Source organism: Lupinus angustifolius, chromosome LG06 (genome assembly GCF_001865875.1).
Source record: "Lupinus angustifolius cultivar Tanjil chromosome LG06, LupAngTanjil_v1.0, whole genome shotgun sequence".
Taxonomy (NCBI): Eukaryota; Viridiplantae; Streptophyta; class Magnoliopsida; order Fabales; family Fabaceae; genus Lupinus; species Lupinus angustifolius.
The window spans coordinates 906,102-930,933 of record NC_032014.1 but is presented as its reverse complement, the minus strand read 5'-3'; the positions used below and the strand labels follow the sequence as shown (position 1 = coordinate 930,933).

General features: G+C 33.0%; 3 protein-coding genes across 7 annotated transcripts; 2 read left to right on the top strand and 1 right to left on the bottom strand.

The window, feature by feature from the left end:
• LOC109348649 (LOB domain-containing protein 6-like) lies at positions 2,876-6,000 on the bottom strand. Of its 2 annotated transcripts, none has more exons than XM_019589162.1 (3): positions 4,932-5,307; positions 3,775-4,570; positions 2,876-3,413 (listed from the first exon to the last, which is right to left on the bottom strand). In XM_019589162.1, the coding sequence occupies exons 2-3, from the start codon at positions 4,309-4,311 to the stop codon at positions 2,997-2,999; spliced, it is 954 nt and encodes a 317-aa protein (XP_019444707.1). In that variant the 5' UTR covers positions 4,312-4,570; positions 4,932-5,307; the 3' UTR covers positions 2,876-2,996. The 2 variants fall into 2 exon arrangements, with proteins under 2 accessions (XP_019444707.1, XP_019444709.1); XM_019589164.1 differs by lacking the exon at positions 2,876-3,413 and adding an exon at positions 5,933-6,000 and having other exon boundaries at positions 4,119-4,570; positions 4,932-5,471.
• On the top strand, positions 12,436-18,198 carry LOC109348648 (mitogen-activated protein kinase kinase kinase YODA-like). Of its 2 annotated transcripts, none has more exons than XM_019589160.1 (10): positions 12,436-13,302; positions 13,738-14,382; positions 14,761-14,848; positions 15,217-15,279; positions 15,378-15,541; positions 15,764-15,839; positions 16,475-16,534; positions 16,617-16,742; positions 17,115-17,299; positions 17,604-18,198. In XM_019589160.1, the coding sequence occupies exons 1-10, from the start codon at positions 12,812-12,814 to the stop codon at positions 17,650-17,652; spliced, it is 1,947 nt and encodes a 648-aa protein (XP_019444705.1). In that variant the 5' UTR covers positions 12,436-12,811; the 3' UTR covers positions 17,653-18,198. The 2 variants fall into 2 exon arrangements, with proteins under 2 accessions (XP_019444705.1, XP_019444706.1); XM_019589161.1 differs by having other exon boundaries at positions 12,437-13,302; positions 17,619-18,198.
• On the top strand, positions 20,317-22,256 carry LOC109348646 (peroxidase 10). Of its 3 annotated transcripts, none has more exons than XM_019589159.1 (5): positions 20,317-20,547; positions 20,922-21,113; positions 21,260-21,422; positions 21,651-21,752; positions 21,852-22,256. In XM_019589159.1, exons 1-5 carry the CDS (start codon positions 20,332-20,334, stop codon positions 22,058-22,060), a joined length of 882 nt encoding a protein of 293 aa, XP_019444704.1. In that variant the 5' UTR covers positions 20,317-20,331; the 3' UTR covers positions 22,061-22,256. The 3 variants fall into 3 exon arrangements, with proteins under 3 accessions (XP_019444704.1, XP_019444703.1, XP_019444702.1); XM_019589158.1 differs by having other exon boundaries at positions 21,651-22,090; positions 22,145-22,256; XM_019589157.1 differs by having other exon boundaries at positions 21,651-22,166.

Here is a 24,832-nt window from a genome sequence, read left to right as displayed (position 1 = left end):
AATGGTTAACTGAAAAAATTAAGAGAATAAATTATGATATAGTTCGAGAATGCATTTTTTTAAGATTCTATTTAAAGTAAATGCACATCTCAAGAAAATAATTACATCTAAAGCGGAAAATGCTGAGTCCTAGAGACACTATACGGCACTTATTTGGGGTTGAACTTAGTTAAATGAGATGAGAGTTTGTTTATTATTTAGAGAACGTAAGGCATATGTCTGGCCGTTTAAAAAAATTAAGGCCTATTCTGCTCTAAGATTTTTAGTTAGACTAACATATCTAACATAAATAGGAGAATAAAATAGCTCCTATTATTTAATCATTTTATATGAATATATTTCTAAAAACTAAAAAAAAATAGGATATAAGTCATAATTTTACTAGTTGAATGAAATAATTTATGTCATGGTACAAGGAAATACTTTATACTTCTTGAATAGTTAAATTACAAATTGTTGATACCAATGGAAATTAAAATGTCGGAGGGAGTTGTGAAGCTAAGGCGGCTGAATGAATGAATGGCAACGATGTTATGCATGATTGTTATTGTGTTATAGTGCTTCTATTTTTATACAATTTTAATATACTTATTATCGTGGCAATAGTAATAACAATTTAAAATATAGTATTGTGTGCGAGAATACTTGTGGTAAACCAAAAATATGGTATTCTCTTTAGCTGCTAGAAGTTTAAAATTTATAGTCACCCTTATACGAAAATAAAATAAAATCAAAGACACTATCACTTGAATGGTCGAGCAGATGTGTTTAATCTGATTCTAACCATATTTTTCTGCATGCAATGCAAAATCTAAGCTTTGCCTACTGCAACCATATTGACGATTTTTGTAGAGAACGACATTTTATTTCTTACAGCACTTGTCGTTTTTATATATCTAAGATCACGATGCATGGAAGTAAACAGAGGAGTTCAAGTGGTTGAGAAAATCTTGCATCGACTACGGTTAAATCGATTTTTATATAACTTCAAAACCGGAAGGTAAAAAAAGACAACAAAAAAAGAACCCTATTTATCCACAAATCTATGAAGCGAAACTGATTGACAAGATTTGTAACATCCCAAGAGAAACATGACAAAATGTCTGAGTTTATGATGATAGAAATCAATTAGAAACATTACTAAGCCTTTTTAAGCTTCCTGGATTCAGTGATTTACAAAATAAAGAAACAAAACATATCTACCGCTTTAAATTAATAAGACACAAAAACAACGTCTCCATGATCAATAACGATCATATTTTTTCATTTGTAGTACATTACCTTCGTAGTCTCCTTCAAAGCCAAGCAAAATAATGCAGGATTAATGATTCTCACATATATGCTCTACCCCTCTCTATCCATTTGTTTAGAAATGGCCCAAACAAAGGTATTTAGAGATGTCTAATACATAAAACTTTATCCACCTACGACCTGATTAAAGTTAAACACAACCCATGTGAATAGCGAGTTAGCCACTGCACTATGACCTATATATATATAGACCAAAATAGTTATGCAGTTATTACAGACATGCATGTTTTTAAATCTATTAAATCAGTACCTTGCACACTTCCATCTTTCCAATGGTCAAACCCTTTCTTTTCTCAACTAAATACTGCATTAACTTATTTGTAAAAATCCCTTGGGGGAAGAACCTTAATTCAAACAATACATATTCATGGCAAAACAAGATAGGTTTTTTTTAATGATATTTATGTACTTATGGTATGATGTAAGTGTATTTTATATTGTCTAGTGAATATCTATCATTGACTCTTAAATTACATTAAAAGAAATAAAAATAAATATGATCATATATTTTGATTACTATTTAAGGATGCCAAATGCCCCATAAGCATACCAAACCAATTGAACCCTAATTGTATATATCTTGTATTTTATAACTAATTTTATTGGCTGGCATGTCGGTTTCCACAAATTCCCTTTCAGAAGACACAGCTTAGAATCTCTTTTTCATTAGGTAAACTTGGATAATCACAATAAGGCCAACGCCATTATTTAAAGAAAAAGCTAATCTTATTGAGAAAGCCAAAGTCTTGAATGGATAGATTGCTGAATTCCAGTGACACCCTACAGTATACATTATTTCACTTCAGAAGCATTAATATTTATTTTTTATATTTCCCCCGAGATATGCAAACTTTATTTTGTTACTCAGCATGTCATTAGACAGAAAAATAAGAAGAATGCGCTGTGCTTTGAGATCAAAAGTGGCTACAAAAAACTTATTATTCAATCAAAGATCGAATTCTTATTATTATTTTTATATTTTTTTAAGAGAAGTTTTATTTTGCATTATTCAATATATTTTAAATAAAATAGAGCAACAAATGAAGAATCAAGCATTCAACAAAACATGGAAGAGCACCGATGAGTTTCTCCTGCCAAACAAGGAATATATCACTACGAAAAACAAATTAATAATTGGGGAGAGAGGGAGTATGTGAGACATCTTATGGTGTCACATTTCTTTTATCAATTGGAGTGATTGGAAGATAAAAGAAAGAAATATAAACAATTATGCAGCATATAAAAAGACACCAAAGATGTGATAACTAAGGTAAATATAATTTTGCTAATTGTTCATCGAAAACAAAAGAAGTATTTAGCTAGTTTCCTATAAAAGGGACCCTTTTCTTACTGCCATGAAGACAGATTACAGATATATAGCTTTCTGCTTCCTCCAAGCTAGATTGTCAGGGTTATTAAAAAAGATAACAAATTAAATAATTACAAGCGCATTCAGAAAATGCATATGAATCATTCATAAATCACTAAGTATTAGGAATAAAATTAAGTGATGGGCCTAAAGAAAGAGCCATAAATTAACAGAAGCCATAAAATGGATAAGCAAAAAAAGGAAAACCAAAACATAACTTGTGGAACTGAGAGAAGAGTAGCATTAGCATACATACCTAGTCTGAAAATTGTTTTACAAAGAAGCAGGAAGGCGCAAGAGTAATAAAATTGTGGAATCAACAAGATGGGCCCACACTCCTACACTCATCCCTTTCCAACTGTTGCTGGTGATGTTGGTGTTGCAATTGTGACTGCTGGGTTTGTTGCTGATGCACCTGCTTTTCCTGCTGGGGTGGGAGAAGTAGTTGTGCCTCAAGAGGAAGATGATGTGCATGATGTTCTACTTGCTGTGGTTGCTGCATATGATGAAAAGGGTTCTCAAAGGATCCCAAAGCCAATGAAGGTGATAAGTGATCATCAGAAACAGGAGCATCTGGTGAAACCTGCTGGCTGAACCCACTACCAGGAACTGAACCCAAATCGAATCCACCATTATTGAACCTTAGAAACTCTTGTTGCTGCTGTTGTTGATGCTCAAAACCCCTAAACATCTCTTGATGCTCTCTTGCACCCAATTGCTGAGCCTCCAATATCTAATATATATTCATATTAGCATATTTTACGTTCAAAATAATAAATTTACAAGAGAGCTTTAAAAATTGATTTTTTTCTACAAGGAGATCGAGAACATAAAACTTTTTTGCAGTAACTAATGAATTAAATGCATTAAAGTTTAAAGATATTGGTTAAACAATAAAAGAAATAGAGTTACATTGAAAAATACAATTTCTAAAACTCTTACAGAATTTGAATATCATCAATTTTTTAATATATTTCTATCTTAGATCCATAACCGATATTCATGAAGGTTAAAAGCAGATTTTAAATCAAAAAGTATATTTTCTGATTACATAGTCGTATGAATGACCCTTTACATGAAAACTGAACATGCACCTGATGTTGTGGAGGCTGAGATTCGCGAAGCAATAACGGACCACCGTGCGCAGCGGGTGAGACGGAGGAGGTAAAAGGGTTGGCGGCAACGGCGAGGTGATGGTGTTGAAGAGTGGCGGTGGTAGGCATGCCTTGAAGAGCATGGGGTCCAATATAAGTAGCGAGTTCCTTCTTTGCATTACTAAGCTCCATTTGGATCTGCCTGAGCCTGTGTTGTAGAACGGAGATAAGACCCACGCAACCATAAACCGGGTCTCGGAGACGCGCCTCCGCTTCGTAAGCGAGGGACTTAACGGCGTCATCTCGCTGCGCCGCAGTGAGTTCGTTGAGAAGCTTGTACAAAGAAGCAGGAAGGCGCAAGAGTAATAAAATTGTGGAATCAACAAGATGGGCCCACACTCCTACACTCATCCCTTTCCAACTGTTGCTGGTGATGTTGGTGTTGCAATTGTGACTGCTGGGTTTGTTGCTGATGCACCTGCTTTTCCTGCTGGGGTGGGAGAAGTAGTTGTGCCTCAAGAGGAAGATGATGTGCATGATGTTCTACTTGCTGTGGTTGCTGCATATGATGAAAAGGGTTCTCAAAGGATCCCAAAGCCAATGAAGGTGATAAGTGATCATCAGAAACAGGAGCATCTGGTGAAACCTGCTGGCTGAACCCACTACCAGGAACTGAACCCAAATCGAATCCACCATTATTGAACCTTAGAAACTCTTGTTGCTGCTGTTGTTGATGCTCAAAACCCCTAAACATCTCTTGATGCTCTCTTGCACCCAATTGCTGAGCCTCCAATATCTAATATATATTCATATTAGCATATTTTACGTTCAAAATAATAAATTTACAAGAGAGCTTTAAAAATTGATTTTTTTCTACAAGGAGATCGAGAACATAAAACTTTTTTGCAGTAACTAATGAATTAAATGCATTAAAGTTTAAAGATATTGGTTAAACAATAAAAGAAATAGAGTTACATTGAAAAATACAATTTCTAAAACTCTTACAGAATTTGAATATCATCAATTTTTTAATATATTTCTATCTTAGATCCATAACCGATATTCATGAAGGTTAAAAGCAGATTTTAAATCAAAAAGTATATTTTCTGATTACATAGTCGTATGAATGACCCTTTACATGAAAACTGAACATGCACCTGATGTTGTGGAGGCTGAGATTCGCGAAGCAATAACGGACCACCGTGCGCAGCGGGTGAGACGGAGGAGGTAAAAGGGTTGGCGGCAACGGCGAGGTGATGGTGTTGAAGAGTGGCGGTGGTAGGCATGCCTTGAAGAGCATGGGGTCCAATATAAGTAGCGAGTTCCTTCTTTGCATTACTAAGCTCCATTTGGATCTGCCTGAGCCTGTGTTGTAGAACGGAGATAAGACCCACGCAACCATAAACCGGGTCTCGGAGACGCGCCTCCGCTTCGTAAGCGAGGGACTTAACGGCGTCATCTCGCTGCGCCGCAGTGAGTTCGTTGAGAAGCTTGGCCACGTTGCTGGCGCCGAAAACCTTGTGCACGTACGCGAATCTTTGAGGGTTGTCCGGTGGAAAATACGGCGCGAACACGCATTCTTGCGTGCACTTCCGCCGCAGAAACTTGCACGCCGCGCACGGGGAATTTGATGATGACATCTTCGCTCCGATCTCTCCCTCTTTTCTCTCTCTCCCTCAAACTCAGCAAAGCGATTTCTGCGGTTAATTAAATAATAATCATAATCATTCATATCAGTATTAAATTAAAACCCTAATAAATACATCACTCTAGTTGTTTCTCTTTCTTCAAAATCAGATTTCCATTTTGTACAAACAAATAAGAGAGAGAGAAATTAATGGTGCTAATTAAATAGTGATAGGTGTAAATAATTAGAGAAACATGGGAATTGAGGAAACGTAGAATAGGTGATTGAAGGAAGGTTCACATACTCTCCCCCATTCATGATCGCGGGTTAACGAAATCAAAGAAGGGAAATGATTAAAATAATCTAGGTCATTAAAATTGTCTCCTAATCAACGCTTTATGTCCTTTTTTGACAAGAAATTAACCGACACCAAATAAGAAATAGAATATTATGATTGCAATTTTTCCAATCGGAAACAAGAAGCATTAAATGTAAACGAAATAAGTAATAATATGTCAAAACAAAACACACCAAGGAAGACGCAAGAAGAAGAAGAATGTAGAAAAGACAAATCCAAGGGTTTCGGGTGATGAAGGAAACTGAAGTGGCGAGATTTATATGTATATATATATTTTGGTTTGAGGTTGAGACACAGAAACGCAAATAAAAGTTTTCTTTCAGTTTTTAGGATCAGCTACCTTAAGATCCTTCCCTTCTCTCGCCTTCTTCATGTTTCTATTTCACTCTCACTTATTTATAAAATGGTAATATTTTCTTAACCCTCTCTCTTCTAATTATTTTAATATTAGTACCTTCTTAGTTATGTTCCTCTTTTTCAACATTACTCTACTTAATATATGGTTTACTCTTCGGAGTTCGGATAACCAACGCAACTTAAATAAACAAAACGTACGTCTATTTATTTATTTTTTTCGTTATCACCAAATATACTTGCTTTGACGCTTAAAATTAAATTATAAATAAAATAGGTAGAATTAATAAATAAATAAATAAAAATAACTTGAGAGACATTGCACTTCCCTTACTTTTTTCTTCTAACTTTACAGTTTTATTATATTGTGATTACCCAAGTACAAAATGTTTGCAATTAGTACTATTATGTACAATAATACAAAATACAAGACTAATAATCTATGTACCATTGTGCGGTTGTGCCAAAAGAAATAAATTTGGTCCAACAGTAGAAGAGATTCATCATTCATTATTTCGCATTATCCAAATAGATTACATAGCATTAAACCAAAATATAATCTTTCCTTTTTTTTTTGTTACCGATAGTGTTCGGGAGATTCACTAGAGTCCGAAGCCTAGATTAAAAAAAATTCAAAACATTTGTTGTAAAGATGCATGTGAGAAATTTTCCAAACATCAATTTTATTTTATTACTACTTATAAAAAATAATATTATAATTGTTAATAAGATGCCCTACCCCAATAACTCAGTACCATGTCAACCCTTGTATTATATGGCCACGGATGTAATCACATGCTCTCATGTGATTTTAAGTGTCCTATATTCTACACTCATGTGTCTCTCGTAAATCTTAAATAAGTGTATTAATATTCTTCAAAAAAACTAATGTGGTAGATTTAAGTAAATAAATTTATAAGTCATCGAAACTATTATAATCTTACATTTGCCCCGATGTTTATAAAGAAAATGAAAGGATTGAACTATGAAGTTACTCGAATTTAGGTGAGAGGATCCAGACCCAATGGTATGTTTATTGGATTTGCAAATTCAAGATTTGACAGACTCGTCACATTATTCATTACTAAAGTAAAAGTACTGATATTACTATTGCGGTCTAATATATCAGCCTGAAAAAATTTATATCTAAAAAGGTAAGTATTAAAATATATATATCCAGCTTAATGTCAATATACAAATGATTATTATCTCACAATTTTTTTATGATGTTTAGCCTTGTAATTATATAAAGTATTCAATTTTTATATGTTTTATTTTGTATAATTATATTGTTTTTTTGCTGTACTTTACATTATAATTATTTGTCTTTATTGTAATATATAATTTAAGGTGAGAGATGAAATTGATGTGTTGGTAGTGTTACCCAAATTATATAGTTTTTTGTGTGTAGAATTTAGAAAATATTAAGAATAAAACAAAGTGAAAATTACTCATTGGTAACAGTTTTAATTTTATAGATACTATATAGACTATGATTATAATAATATTCTATTAAAGCATATCTAATTTAATGTCAATATAGCATTAAATATCATAACTCATTTCTATTTCGATCTAACCATTTTTTCCAAGTTTATAAGGTTAACATGGTTTTCATTTTTCAATGGTTTCACTTACATTAAAAAAAGGTATAAATATTATTATATTTGTTAATAATTGTACACAATTTATCAAAATTGTTATTTAGTAATGAAACTAAATCGTTTTTCTTTGACTCATAGTTTAAGCTAATATATTTTGATGACAACTTAACTTATTCTACATAAAACTTTATATAGGATCCTATAAATAAGAAGAGAACTAAAATCATGTCCATTGAATAAATAATAGTGTTTCGTATTTTGGCAAATGTTTATCTACAAATAATAAAACTCTTCCACTCCTACATTTTAGTGATGCTCATCTCGTGGCACTTGAGTCATTGTAAAGAGTGATGGTTAAAAATTATATTGTTCTATTCTCTAACATATTAACTTTTTTTCTGATGGAGGATTTTTTTGTGAATCAGGCTTTTGCAGCTAAACGCAATGATGATTGTTTTTTTCTTTATGCAGTGCCAGACTGCAGCAAACGTCCGTGTACCGTGCGCGTCAACCCTATTCTATTTTCTTTTTTATCACACTTAGGTAGTAGTCCCTACCCCACTATATAATGTATTACTATATTTCATTTTTTATTTATGAATAAATAATTGAATTCCTCCTTATAAATATGTAGACATATATTTGATCTATATATAACATGAATAGCCTCAAAATAATCCATAATTCTTCATGGCTCGACCATCCAAACCCTTCTTCCCTCCTCTTTTCACTGTATCTAGATACGCATGGACAAAAACCATATAGGGCATGGATGACACGCGATACGAGGGAGAAGATGACGGATGGTGTCACATATTCTTATAACAATGTTCATTCGCTATCTCCAATCAATCACATATTAACACGTGAATAAAATAAAAAATTTAAAAGTAAAAAGTAATAAATGAAACAATCTGATTGGTTTGGAATATGAAGTGAAACAAAGTATAAAAAAAGTGATCTCCATCCAAATATGGCATATTATTTCTGGTCAAACTTAGTACTGAAAAACCCCAAAAATAACAAGAGTGCTTCTTCTTCCTCCTCTTTTGTTCCTTTACTTGTTTGAGCTCTATCACTGTCACTACTGAATGCACATGCAGCACAGTCGTTTTGATTGACCTATTACCAGCTTTTGGGTGTTTTCACACTCATTCATTTACTTTCTTGAAGTGACAAAACCTTAAGCTTCCCCCACAAATAACTGTTCTCTTCCACTGCATTCCCATCCCATCTCAGCCGTCACCATTCCCTACCGTTTAACTTAGATTTCTTAATCAAATTAAATATATATTTCATATAAAACTTGTTTAATTTTCTTATTGATTCATTAAACTTACTATAGTATATGATGCTTAATACTGTTAACGGTCGTGTGTGTTATTAGAGAAATAAAAGTATATTCATATTCCTACCTGTACCGATAGTTTAGACAATTGTTGAAAAGAAGCAGCGGTGATTCAACTTATAATTATGTGGTCCATAAACATTAGTAATTAGTCATTTGTAAGGTTGTCTGACGTACCATAATTAATAAATGAATCACCAACATACTAGTTTCATCACTTTTAATAGGGACTTATATAGTGAGAGTAACGAATAATGGATATAATTATGATTGCTTTATATTGAAATATAGGAGAATAGTTATATATTATACTACAAAAGATACTATTATAAATTGTCATTGCATTAATAATTACATGTAAGAATTTTATACACTCATCTATTATTTATATTTAATAATTATAAAAGAAAAGTTGTAATATGTTAAACTAAATGGGAAAAAGGGAGGGATCCGAAGGGGGCAAAAAGGAGGGAGAATAATGGTGGGTGAGTTATAGTGACTGTAGCACAGAGGGTGCAGTGACTCAGTGTGTTGGTGAGCAATTGCGTACAGAGGGACTACTCTCATTAAATGTATTGCTCAGCTACAATTTTTGTTTGAGTTCTGATTCTTATATATTTTCATCTTTTTCCTTATATGTTTTCCCTTTCCAACTTGTTTCTTTTGTATATCAAAACCAATTAACGATGTCTCATCCTCCCTCATAAACAAGGAACATTAATGGATATGTAGCAAATTGGATTTGCTTCTTATATTAGGGTTTATTATATGAAATGTGTTTATACTTTATACCATTAAGTATTAACCTTATTTTTATATAAGGTTTTTCATTTATTATTATCATCCCTTTATCATTAACCATGAAAAACTTCTAACTTCTACGACACACCGTTCATGATCATGACATGAGCCAAATGTTCAAAATGTAGGACAATGAGACGTGATATTATAAATAAATAAGTAATTCAGTATATGTAACATCAAATAAAAATAAATATGAACATGATAAAATATATTAATTGAAAATTAATATTTAAATAATTTTCTATGACAATGAGTCTCACAAATATGAAGGAAAAAATGGCATTGTCTCTAAAAAATGACATATTAGATAATTATTATTTTTAATCTGCCTCATTTTTTACATGTTCAAGATTGTTGTACGTTTTTTTATATGTGGGTTTTTGTTTTTTGTAATGTAGTAGAAGTATCACAATCTATTCAAAAATGTATAGAACGTTAGAAAACAAATATTTATTATAAATTATATAAATGGATGAATCATAAACATCAATTTTTTAGTAAACTATTATGTTTCCTAAGAAAAAACTTATATAACCTATATATTATTATATCACAAATGATAATGATATCATTTATTTGTGTTTTTGTGAAGTGAGATAATGATATGATTAAAGAAGAATGAATATGATAATGTGACCCTGGGATTTTGTCTCGTATGCCTCAAAGTCAATAATTTTCCAATGAAAGTTCAATTCTCCTTGTCATTACTTTTTCCTAATGTTTTTTGTTGACTTTGGGATTGTAGTGAAGGTGGTGTCTCATGTCTGTTGCACGTGCATGGATTTGACGTGATGGAATAAATATGAAGGAAAACTTTATTAGTATTAAATGGATGACATGAATATTCTGATACAATCAATAACCCTGCTCTGCTGTCTTGTCAGCTATTCTTCCTTTTTGTTCTCTCATAGCCATTGACTCATTCTTAATACTCTTTACGTATTTATCCCTTTTTCTACCCTGAATCAAAAGGCTAAACATATTATTGGTAACTGAGATTTTACCTCTTTTTACACTGAGGTAAGCTGTAACAGATGATATATAGGATGCATATATGTATTAAAAACTCAACCCTTAATATTTTAAAGACAATTAAGTTTCACTTAGAATATCTTTTTGTCTACAAAAGTAATATTAGTAAAAACGAAAAAAAAGTAAAAGAACAATTGTAAATCAATTAAGTGAGATTAGGGATGGCAACATGCATGAGCGGATATGGAAAGTGTTTTCCTTTTCCCGTCCCCAAACTCAATTTTTTAGCATATAGTAGATATTTTTGGGTATCAACAAATTTTTAATTTTAATTGTATATTTATATACTTTATAATAATCAATAAATGAAATTAATCATCACATAAATAATATAATATTTTGATGTTAAATTTATGATCATCGTCAAATAGTTTAATTTTTATGAAATAGTAATAAAGTATATGATATATAATCTTAAAATAATAATAAAAAACTAAAAAATCATACAATTTAATTAAAAACTAAATTTATAAATTTGTAGGTACCTATGAAACGGGTTGTTCACAAAATCTAGTTTCACCCATAAGTTATTATCGTGAGTAACCGTTGTGAATATTTCTACAACATGATCTGGTTTTGTTGCTATCCGTAAGTGAGACATGTTAAGGGATATGTTATCTAAGTTATTGAATTTTTGCCCCTACCCATTGATCCTATTCGAGATTTAATTCACACAGATACCAGAATTTGCTTAAGAGAAGACTAAACCAAATTAAAAAAAATAACATCATTCATGTATAACCAAATGGGTCATATTGTGGCTAATTGTTCCATGATTTTTTTTGGGGTGTGTGTATCAACAAACACCACTGCAAGGTGTGATGTAAATCTGGGTCGTACTTTAGGTTCAATTGAAGCCCAGTCTCATGACCCAAAATGAGTGGGCCTGGGAAAAGTAAAAATGGCATTCAATGCAGAAATTTATCAGCTCGTATCCTTTGTCTCATTCACAACAATAACTCATTTGGATTATTTTTGCAGTTATAAGTTTCAATCATGTAATTCCTCTCTTGTTGTAAGATTATACTTTTAGTTGGTGTAACTTTTACCATGATAATTTTCACTTCCTATTTTGTCATTCACATTATTTAATTTTTACAAAAAAATCATATAATCCTAATTAATCATTACTAACACATTAATTAATCAAATCTCTCACTTTAAATTATACATTATCATAAACACACAAAAATTATAATATAAAGTACGGTCAATACAAATATTCTAATTATAAAAAATGAAATATATAAAATTGAATATATAATACCATGCAATATTGACTGGTAGACACGAAGTGTCTGTACACACTAGTATAAATAAGAATAATTATTTTTTGATTTTTTTAAAAAGATACTTTAATATTATAGTTTTATTATTCAAAATCATTTGGAAAGTTAAAAACATTATTATTTATTATTAATGAACATATGACTTTGAAATTACCTTATGAATGTATTTAAACCTTTGAAAAAATGTTAGGTTGAGTAAAAGAATGTAAGGAGGGAATAATTAGTTGGAGGAAAGGGTGTCTGATTATCGAAAATGTTGTCATCCTCACTACTCAAATATGGATTATGAATTATGAATTGTGAGAGAAAAAAGCAGAAAGGATATTGATTGCATATCTGGTCTGGCGGGAAGGAAGGAAGGATCCTAAGCAAAGCATGTAGAACAATTCATTAACAACCACCTTTAGCATTTCGCTGTTAACCGCGTTGTGCTGTTCTTCTTGTTCTTGTTCTCGTTCTTGTTCTTTGCATCCCGTTCCAGACCAAAAAATAAGACAAAGAACAAAACACTTTCACGTAATCATTTCCTTCCTCTCTCAAACATTACTATTGCTATGGCTACCTTTTACACATTATATTCTCTACGACAATGAAGCCAATAATCTTATATTCTTTATCGCCATGCGTTGGTTTTCAACTCTCATCTTCTCTCCTTCTTCCTCATCTTCTTCCTCTGCCCATTCTTCTTCCTCCGACGCTGCCACACCTACACGCGGTTTATGGGTGTTTTGGACCGGGAAGAGATCGAGGCGATCGAGGAAGCTTCAGCAATTGGGTGATCACGTTGGAAATGGAAAGTCACATCCTATGTGGCATGAAACCGTGGATGATATCGTCGTGACTCATCCTACGTCTTTGTCTCGTTCTCCCAGCGTGGTTTCTCGTTCTTCTACGAGTAGTTTTGACCGTTGCTATAACCGCTCCACTTCGGTTGCGCCTCAGCCGTTGCCCTTGCCGGAATTGGTCTCCTCCGCCGTGCTCCGCAATAATAGAGACGCTGATAGCCGTTTGCCGTCACCTAAATATGCAGTGGGCCCCACCTCTGTTTCCAAAGCCACACAAGTTGATGGTGCCGTTGACGCTTTCTCCTCCACTGGTTTTCGCATGCGCAGGTAACTTTGTTTTCACCATTTTCCCTTTTTATCTCTTTTTTGATAGAGGTAGACATTACCTTCACTCATTTTGGTAATGCAGTTGTGTTAAAAACTTGATAGGATAACTAGGGATTAAACACCCTTGTCATATTATTTGAAGCACGTGTGCTTCATATTTCTCATGTATTACACTATATTTTATTTGGAGTCTAGGTAGTTATCTGTTGTATGAATCTTTAGAAGTCTTAGATTTGCTATGGTATAAGATACAATATTAGGTGGGATTATATAACAGGGTTATAACTTATAATAGTACTGTTTGAAAGTCATTGTACTGTACCTTACCTAGCAATCCAGATCAATTTTCATGCTAAAGACTTACTTTTAATTTAGTAGTGAATTTTTGCTGCTTCTTTCTGACCTCAGAGTTTGTTTAACATTTTATGAGTGCAGTGTTTTTGCTAGCCAAAAAAAGAATAAGGAGCAAGTTGAAACAAGGACACCTGGGATGGCGACTCAAGATACAAATGGTGCAGCAAGCACAAGATCAGATTCGAACTTCTGGATTAGTGTCCCAGCAAGGAGTGTTCCAAGTAGTCCTTTTGGAAGTCCCACAATCAAACCACATATAACAAGAAACGAAGACTTTGTGCCATATCATTATGTGACACCAAAAACAAATCAATTCTGGTCTGCACCAGAAATGCCAAAATATGAAACACTAGCAGGGTTGCCACTTCCTGCATTCTTTGATTTATCTTCATTAGGCAGCACTATTAATAATAACAGTACATATTCTCCACATCAAAGTCCAAGGGGAACAAGTCCATGCCAACAACAACACCCTAAAAGCCCATCAACTAGGTCTTCTTCACCCATGCCCCGTCGCGAAAATATTGCTCCTCTAACTGTCCACCCCTTACCCTTGCCTCCTTGGGCTGGTTCCGGGGCCGGGGCTGGCTCAGCCTTACCTTCACCATCTTCTACCTATACTCAACCTGGCACTAAGACAGAACCATTGTCAATGAAATCCAAATGGCAAAAAGGGAAACTCATTGGCCGAGGCACTTTTGGAAGTGTTTATGTTGCCACCAATAGGTATGTATTATAGAAACACCACTTGTATGCACATAACAAATTTCATATACTACATTTTGATATTTGTTGATGATATACATTTTTTTGTTCAGATGTATTATTTGGTTAATGTGACTAATTATTAATTATCAAAATGTAAAAATGTATTAGGCTTAAAAGGAGTATTGCAGAATTGGTATTCACCAATCATTTTCCTTATACTGATCTTTTCCCCATTGATCATCTGACTATTGTTGTTTCCAAAACAAAATTCTTTTGATTAAGATTATATGTAAAAGGAGGTCTGAAAATGAGTATGAGAATATAATTACTTTATGTTCTTGAGTTCTTCCTTCTTTCTCTCTTATAAGCTCTGAACGTGTTTTCTGTTCCTGACAGAGAAAATGGAGCATTGTGTGCAATGAAGGAAGCAGAGATATTTTCTGATGATCCAAAGTCTGCAGAGTGTATAAAGCAGTTAGAGCAGGTTTTCCATTGTTTGTTAGTTATTAATGTTTATTTATTAAATCCATATGAAGCCTGAAGTGTGTAAAATGCACTATCTGGCTTTTTTTTACTGTTCTGGTGATGGTGTTTGACACTTTTGTTGTTATCAGTAATATGGCACTTTAGCATAGAAGTCACTGTGTCATATCTCACTCTCGATTTCAAAGAATTGTAATTTTCATTGCAAGCATGGATTAAGATTTCTGGGAGCAGATGAGTGTGTGATTAAGATTTTCTTATAATCCTACTTAGAAAATTTGCTTTCTGAAATGTTTCAGTAATCCAATTTAATTTTCCTTGTGATACATGTTATCCATGTTACTACCTTTCACCTTTGGTTTTCTTCAGGAAATTAAAGTCCTTAGCCATCTGAAACATCCAAACATTGTGCAGTATTATGGTAGTGAAATAGTAAGCAATCTAATTCATGACTGTGTTAAAGATTAATTATTGTTATTACTATAGACATGCTACACAACCTTCTAATACTTCTGGTTACGCCTTCTCAGGTTGAAGACAAGTTTTATATTTTTTTGGAATATATCCATCCTGGTTCAATAAATAAATACGTCCGAGACCATTGTGGTGCGATAACAGAATCTGTTGTTCGAAGTTTCACTCGCCATATTCTTTCAGGGCTAGCTTACCTGCACAGTAAAAAAACAGTTCATAGGTAAGGTCACATGGATGATGTGCTGAATAGCACGAGCCTTGCATTCATAATATTAAGAAGTCTCTACTAGATATTTGTGCAAATATTTTTATAGTGGACAATGATTTTTGTTTTTCAGCAATTACCAATTCAGTTTGCATTAGGACTGACTGGACCTATGCAACATGCGTACTTCAGAAATGTCACCAGCATTTTTTTATAACTTTTCTTGTATGCATGTAGGGACATCAAGGGAGCTAACTTGCTTGTTGATTCTGCTGGAGTTGTTAAACTTGCAGACTTTGGCATGGCCAAGCATGTAAGTTGTAAAATTCTTCCCCTCCATGACAAACTTTTTCAGATTTCAGTACTTATTATCCCAGGAGAGAATCATTTTCTCACTGTGCAGATACTTCTGTTTTGTACTTATTAACTTTGTACTGTTGAAAGATTTCAGTAGAAGGAATTTGAATTAGACATGCTGGCATTCTTAAAAGAGCCATATTTGTTGCTTTGAGATTTCCTTTCTTTATGAGAATAATTTATGATAGAGCATTATGGAGTTGTTCATTCCATGTAGTCACTCACTGCACCTAAATGCCTAATGGAAATAAGGCTTAGGTTGTTGTTGTATGGTTGAAAGCAACAGTTTTGTAAATGTCAACTATTTGTTGTCTAAAGAAACTTCTTGCAATGTAACTATTAATCTTACAAACCCATTCTTTTAATTTTTAGTTGCTTGAATATGTATCTTTGTGGGTTTATGCTTATTCTTACATCTATGTGCTTCTGTAAAGAAGTGCTTGTGTAGTTTATGCTGTTTGTTAGCTTAAATTTTTAATGACATAGAATTATTGTTCCTATAGAATCTTATTTGTTGGTTTTACTACCACCATTTCTGCTAGTAACTATCTTGTGACCATTCTAAGACTCTTTGGATCTCTATGCCTACAGCTAACTGGACATTCAGCTGATCTTTCTCTGAAGGGAAGTCCATATTGGATGGCCCCAGAGGTATATTTAGTTTCTTACTCTACATTAGATATTAGTCTGTGATGTCTCATGCTTTCTTCACTGATACTTGTTTCCCATACAGCTTATGCAAGCAGTTATGCAAAAGGATAACAGCTCTGATCTAGCTTTTGCTGTTGATATATGGAGTTTGGGTTGTACAATTATTGAAATGTTCACGGGGAAGCCTCCTTGGAGCGAGTATGAAGGAGTAAGCACCTTGTCTTTTTTCAAGTTGTTATTCTCATGTCACTTTAGTACCATGGCATAACAGTTTTTATTTGTAATAGAACCCAAAAAGTTGTGAAAAACATCTTATATGGTGTGGTAACAATGACGGTTTCATGTTTAGATACAGTGTCACGGTTTTATATGTGCTTATATGAGATGCTAATAGAGGATAAACAGATAAATACCCTTTCACTTGTCCTGGTAAACTTTGATTTAACAACTGGCTTGAAGCCTTTTTGTGCTACTATGTTTTATATTTGCAGTTTTGTGCATTCAGATTTCAGAAGATATGCTGTATGTATGCTTGTCCTTCATTTGTTAACTAGGCAAAAATTCTATTCTAATTATGCAGGCCGCAGCTATGTTTAAGGTTATGAAGGATACCCCTCCTATACCTGAAACATTGTCACCAGAGGGTAAAGATTTCCTGAGGCTCTGCTTTAAAAGAAATCCAGCCGAGCGCCCAACTGCTTCGATGTTGCTAGATCATCGATTTTTGAAGAACAACTTGCAACAGCAGGATATTTCATCTGAGAGGTAAACATTTCTCTTTACTTCCATAGATATCCTCCTGGCATATTTGAACCACTGATTCCATCCTGTTCAAACAGTCTTGTATTTTGTTAGCAAGTCTTGTCATCTGTACATCAAAGTTGCACAACTTTCTTGACAACTTCCACTTAGTGGCAAGTACTTTACTTTGCACTATCAAAAACAAAGTTGTTGAGAATAAATGTAGCTAGACAAAACATTTTTGTTTATTCTGCCTTGCATGACATTCTGCTTTGTCCTTATGAATTATTCTTCTTGTATACTGAGATTGACAACACATCTAACAAAGACTTCTACATAACAGTGGTGGCACAGTATCCTTCTCACTCTACTCTTGAGGCATCATTGTTCACTCTATACTAATACTCCCCTCGCGACAAACTGGGCCGAATCTGTGATTATCATTAGGTGTGTCAAACATGGCAATAGGCAAAAGATGGCATTTTCAAATGACTCTGTTGAGGGAAGTTCTAACTCATTATGCCAATGACTTAGTTTGCACAGACACTGGTTTTGGTGACTTGCAGCTGCTGCTATTGTAGGTTCTCTCCCAACATTATCATTGATCCATTGATGCATCTGCACTGAAAATAACGAGCATCTATGATATGGAGTTTATTGAATCTGCATGATGAGAATCACAAGCAGATTTTGTATAATATAATAGCACTCTAGCAGCGCCACAAAATTATGTAAAAAAAAAATACTAACGTCAACAACAGAAAAATCTTTTATTCATTAGGTGGGATCAATTCTCTAATCAAATGACACCGTTGTATTTTGGCTTAGAATCTTTAAAAGTAAAGAGAGAGAAAAAATGGCACATTTCTAGCTCCATCTATGTTTAGGATGTTGTAGGAAGATATATGAGTACTCTTTCTTTCTACTATTTTCTTATAGGGCTTCATCACTCTTTTAATTCTTTAAATAATATTAAGACAATTGGTAACACCCGTTAAAGAAAAAGGAACTTGGGAACATCAATAGACCATAGGATTTTACCTCCATGGGTTTATTGTGGAACATTGATATTCACATATCACTGTTAAGGGATACCCATTACCACACTCTTCATTAGAGTTCAAATTAGAAATCAAAGATTCAATTATCTTCTTTTCTGTAGCGTGAACTATAAAAGAAAACAATTGATAGTTTGATAGGATCAAATTTAACGTGTAATTGATTTGATGCATATTCAATTTAACTTATCTCAGTTCCATTCATTTGCATAAACGTGTAAATCAATTTATTTTAAATTGAATGCACGTGTCAAAAAATGTAGACAAGTTATTGTTTAGTCGTTTGGTAGTCATCTTTCTTCAATGATATTCCTTAAAAACCATGGGTAACCTAGTTAATGAAAAGAAAATGTTTTTTCGTTTGAACTATAGTCCCAAGATAAACACTTGCTTAGGATTGCATCTATTAGGCACATAACTGATCAAATATTTCCACTTCATTAAAATTATATTTGAAAAGGAATAAAACCAGCAAAACAATTAGTTTTTAATGATGCAAAAGTAGTTAAAGAAATGCTTCTAATAGAGACTAAACCCATAAAAACTTGATTAAAAATATATTAGAGGTTATTTTTTGAAGATAGTTATTGGTTAGAAAGTTATGAATTAATAAGTTAGGTTTGTGTTAGTTACTTGTTTTACAAGCTTTCTTTTCATCTTTTTTCCGGTATAAATAAGTCATATTGATTCTCTTCTTATTAATTCATTTCAATGACGATAATGAGAGAGTTTATATTTCAATGAAAACTTTTATTCATAGCTCTTACCATATTTTAACAAACTTTATTCTCATTCAATCAACTCGTTAGAGGGACTGCCACAATAATTAGATGCAGTAGTTATAACTATTTCAAAATGTCAAGTTTCTTTTCCTTCAATCATAGATCAGTTCATAGGGACTCTTTTAAGAGGAGATGGATATAGAAAAAGGATAGATTGCACTATAATAGTTTAAACTCCTATAATAACTCATGGTTGGTTGCCTATAAGCACATAAGAATATATATCACGAATGCGTTGATTCTAGAAGTTCTAATAATGAAATTGTATATGTAAATAAAGTTAAAAATGGAGATGTCATCTTCCTAGTGGATCTATATTTGCCTTAAAAATTACATGCGTCTAATTGTTATAGAACAGACTAATCTAACATGTTTTATGCAATAGTTACATGAATACATCATATGCATTATCTATCTCAAAATGCCATGGTCATTATCCCCTGTGCTGTATCGGTTTATCGTGACTGTACACACATATTCCACCACATGACAGATTGACAGGAGCATATGCAAATAGCACGCACTTTCCATATAATCTATAATTTATGCTTTCAAAATTCTTCTCCAATACCACGGGCTTATGTTCAAAGTGCATGTTCCTTACTATCATGGACCAGAAAGCGACCGGGAGTTCCATTGTTACCGAGGTATAAGAAGAGTGGAAAGACATAAGTGAAACACCACATCTTGAACTAGTTCCATAGTCTTTTTCTACTTATAAACTCTTTTACTTCTTCCCACATATCTAATGTGAGACTTCACACTTGAATAAACCCAATATATATTACAGTGAGAGTAATTGCACTCTTTCACACGCCTCTAATCTTCACAAGGAGAAATCAAGAGTCGACTATGGTGTGTGTTTTGTAGTGTTTAATAGTGTTCTTTAATAGAGATATGTAGCCAATTTATAATAGTGTATGTTACATCATTTTGCCACTTAGAGCAATTGTTAATTTCATGAGATAGGAGTGCATAAGTTCTAACCCTCTTTACCCGTATACCAAAATAAAATAGAGCAGACATTTTGGACTTCACACAAACTCAAGGGATAAAGACATAGATAGTGGCTCTGCCACTCTCTATAATAACTAAACTAACAAGGTGCTTTTTCATCTATAAATACTTTAGGTTTATAACTCATTGCCATACAAATCTAAGTAAGTTGATAACTTTTACTAATTAAGCTATCTTGTTGGCTTTCAAGTTTCAACTTATGGAGTGTAGCTCAAATAGGCATGCTTTTGTTTTCTTGTTTTGGCTTGTGTTTCTTAGTCCTCTAGTTTGTTCTCAACTTTATTATAATTTCTATGACACCACTTGTCCAAGCATGACCAGAATTGTTCGATATAATGTCTTCTCAGCTATGGCCAATGAGACAAGGATTGCTGCTTCACTCTTGCGCCTTCATTTCCATGATTGTTTCGTCAATGTAAATGAGCTATGCCAATATTAGTTATTGTTTTTGTTGGGTTATTATTATATGCTAAGTAAAATTACTAGTATTTTTGTATTACTTCAGTTTTCCTCACCTAGTGACCCTATAATAGTTGAATATATAAATAGTTGAATAAAACATGCATAGATATGATTCTTTAGGTGCTGTTTTTTTAATAAAAACTTGACCTTGTTTTTTCGATAGTTGTGGTTTCACAAGTTATGTTTTCATTGAAGAGCTAGTACTCATGTTACATTTTCATTGAGAGAACACCATAAGCATGTAAAGAATTTTAGCAAAGTTTGTCCTAAATAGATTTCAAAAGCTGACTACATGTGCTTATTCTTTCTGTTCTTTCCATTGCACAGGGATGTGATGGGTCAGTGTTACTTGATGATACAAGCACCCTAAAGGGTGAGAAAAATGCACTGCCGAATCGAAATTCGATCAGAGGATTTGAAGTCATTGACAAAATCAAATCTGACTTAGAGGTGGCATGTCCATCCACAGTGTCATGTGCTGATATACTAGCTCTAGCAGCCAGAGAAGCTGTTAATCTTGTAAAAGACTCTTACCTTTGTTAAAAAGTTTATATTAAGCATTAAGGTTTCATGATTGAAAATAACCTGAACCAAACATAATTCAGCATTAACCTTCCACTGAATGTATATATTATAGATATTCTAACATTTTCTAATTTTCCCAGAGTAGAGGCCCATTTTGGCCAGTACCTCTTGGTCGTAGAGATGGCACAACAGCAAGTGAAAGCGAGGCGAATAATTTGCCATCGCCATTTGAATCCATAGAAAACATCACTGCCAAGTTCATTTCCAAAGGTCTTGAAGTAAAGGATGTAGCAGTGCTCTCAGGTTTGCTTCACATTTATTTGTTTCAGTCTTGCAGCTAAAGAATCCAAATGAACTTCTTATGCTAAATTCTTACTCCAAGATGATCTATTTCAACAATTTTACGAATTTTACCTTGATGCTTTGATTAATCATCCATTAAAGAGAAGGGAATGATGTACATCATTGACAATATGTACCATGATAGCAAAGTGTACAAGTCTCATGTATTGTGTATTGTTCTGAATGCAGGTGCTCATACCTTTGGCTTTGCTCAATGCTTTACATTCAAACCAAGGCTCTTCAACTTTGGTGGCTCTGGTCAATCTGATCCATCATTAGATACTTCACTCCTACAAAATTTGCAAAAAGTTTGCCCAAATCAAGATGATTCTGATACCAATTTGGCACCCTTGGATCCTATAACTACCAACACATTTGATAACACTTATTACAAAAACATTGTGAACAATGCTGGGCTACTTCAATCAGACCAAGCTCTTTTAGGAGACAACAGGACAGCTTCATTTGTGAACAACTATAGCAAATGGCCTCTTTTGTTTTTCAGAGATTTTGCTGTATCTGTGGAAAAAATGGGACGCATAGGTGTACTTACAGGACAACAAGGTCAAATAAGAAAAAACTGTAGGGTGGTGAACTAGAAATAGAAATATAATCCATTTGCATTTGCTCTATCCTTTGTTTTTAGAAACCTTTGCCAACTATGTCTTAAATAATAATAAATGATGTATAATATATAATATGCCTGTTTATATGTTCAAAAATAGTGATGTTTTACTACTGTATAGGGGCCTGTTTATATGTTCGAAAATAAATAGTGATACTTTATTAAATAAAGATTGCCTGTTAAATTCAATTATACCACCATATAATAAATGTTGCCTGTTAGACACGGAATTAAAAAAATAATGAGTAAGTAGTATAAACTTATGTTTTGAGAGGACATGATTTTTATAACTTTTTATGTGCCATATTGTTAATGATAACTTTATCAATTTCTGACGCTGATTTGCCATATAGAGGAATTGAAAGTGAGATGAATACTGAGAACAAATTAATCTTCATTTGGCTTTCTGTTTTCTCTGTTTTCTATTTTAACAGTTCAAATATACATTTATTCAGTTTTTCAGGGAGATAGAGATGATGCCACCACTCTTTTTTGTTTGTTTCAGCCTTTCTCGCTCTCCAATCATCATTTTCTGTTGAGGTTCCCTTTGACTCCATTAAAGATTTGTTTGAGTTAGATTCTTAATAGTTAATAGCATGATTACTAGAAACATTTTTGTGCATGTATCATTAAATTTTTAATTCCAATTTATACCTTAAAATATATGATGGTATTCTCACACGCACACATGTATATGCCAGAAGCAATGTGAATCAAAGTATACGATAAACCATGCAAATAGGAAGAGTTGCCACTTAGAAAAAAATATAATATCTCTCATTTTCCCCTACTGAACCTGTTATGAAGAGATCAAATTCATTGAATCTGTCTCCAACGGTATCTCATTCTATATCCTAAATCACAAAATATGACTTTTTATTATTTTTTGTTTTTAAAAATTTTCTTTTATTCATATGGCAAAATATGAGAGACTTGGGACAGGGAATAAGATACGGTTGGGGACACCTAATCCTTGTCCCCGTCTGAACATGTCTACCAATAAATGATTTTTTATGATAAAAAAATATAATAAAAACATCATGAATTCATGATGATGTGATATGAAATCCACCCGAAGTTTCTCTGTGATTTTTGATGAAGATTGATTAATGTCTAGGCCCATCTCATACTGTCAGAACAATAGCCTAGTGAGTTGTAATGAAGATCTAAGCCCAAGAAATTTAAACGGAGAGGAAAATAATCCGAGAGCAACACGACACGTATGGAGTGGGCTTATGTTTGGGTTTGTACCCAAATGTTTACCTATGATGCCTTTTAAGGAAGAAATATGAAATGATCCTTACATCTACCGTTTAGATGGCCACCACGAAATTATTTTTTGTTGTTGTTCATAAGAACGAACCTTAAATTATCATTCTTTATCTTGACTCAACGATTGTAGACTTGTTGTTCTTGCTAATGGGTTAAACCCTTGTCATGTGTACCAATGATATTTCGATATAGTTGTTATATACTTATAAATTTGGAAATGGTCCTATAAAAAACGACCAAAATCAAATTCTCAAAATAGTCTTATAAAAAGAATCTGATGTAGTATTAAATAGCATGTGATATTAATTTTTTGGATTCTACATTATTTGATACTTCTATCGTTAAAACAAGAACTCCTTTATCCAAAACAGGAGAGAGTCATGTTAAACACGCTCAAAAAGATTCAAAGCTTATATTTTTAGACGATGTGATAAAATAATAAATTCCATAATGAAAACGTATACAGACACGATTCATATTTGGTTCATTATCAAAGTTGCACAAGACTGAATATTAAACATGAGCTGTAAATATACTTCTGGCTAGCTGGGACGTATTGAACATTGTTTAAGCCGTGGTGGAAGTTTGTTAAGATCTCGGTTGAAAGTTAAAGAGAGTAAAATATATTCACTGTCGGTGTAAAGATTTATATTCAGTGCATTATTCATTATTTGAATTACTTCTGAAGACTTAATAATAATTAATTATGAATAGTAAATTATATATGTAAAACTTATATACACTATCAATTTTGTCTCATTCCTACTTTTGCTCTAAAGAGAGGGAAAAAACTTATAAGTTAAAGTTAGTATATTAGTGTTAGCAGTGTGAAACTTAAACTCACTGTGTTCATATCACTATATTCCTTGAGACAAAATAATATATGATAAAAAATATATTTATATTTCTAATAATCAAACAGGCAACAAAAAAAGCCGTCCCGTGTCAAGACCCTTTTTTTTACATATTCTTAGTGCTTCAAGAATCTTGTAAAGTGAGCAATAATATTCAGATCCGTACGGAATTGAGTTGGTACCAAGAAGTGTTAAAAAAAATGCTGCGCTATTATGAACTGGTAAAGAAAAAAAATACTTTTTCGATAGAAATAAACAAACAAATTCATAGGCGGCATAGTCTACTTTTTAAGAGTATCTTTAACCAAATAATAAGCCGTACACAGCGCATGCTTCAACTTGCAAATTTTACAAGTTAGCCACGAGTGTTTGTTCTCTTGTACAACCAACTCTTAAAATGAGAAGGGTCTATTTTTTATAATCAAGAAAGAGAAGAATTAAATTAAATAATAATAGGAAGCATTCAAAACAGCTAGTAATGTTGTTCGTTAAAAAGGAGAGATGGTTGTGGGGTTGGATTCTATATTAATTTCATGGTCATTTGTTTAGTTCACCAAAGAAATACCCATACCTGTACCTCACCACAAAGTGTCATCTTCGTTGATTCACATTTCCATGAA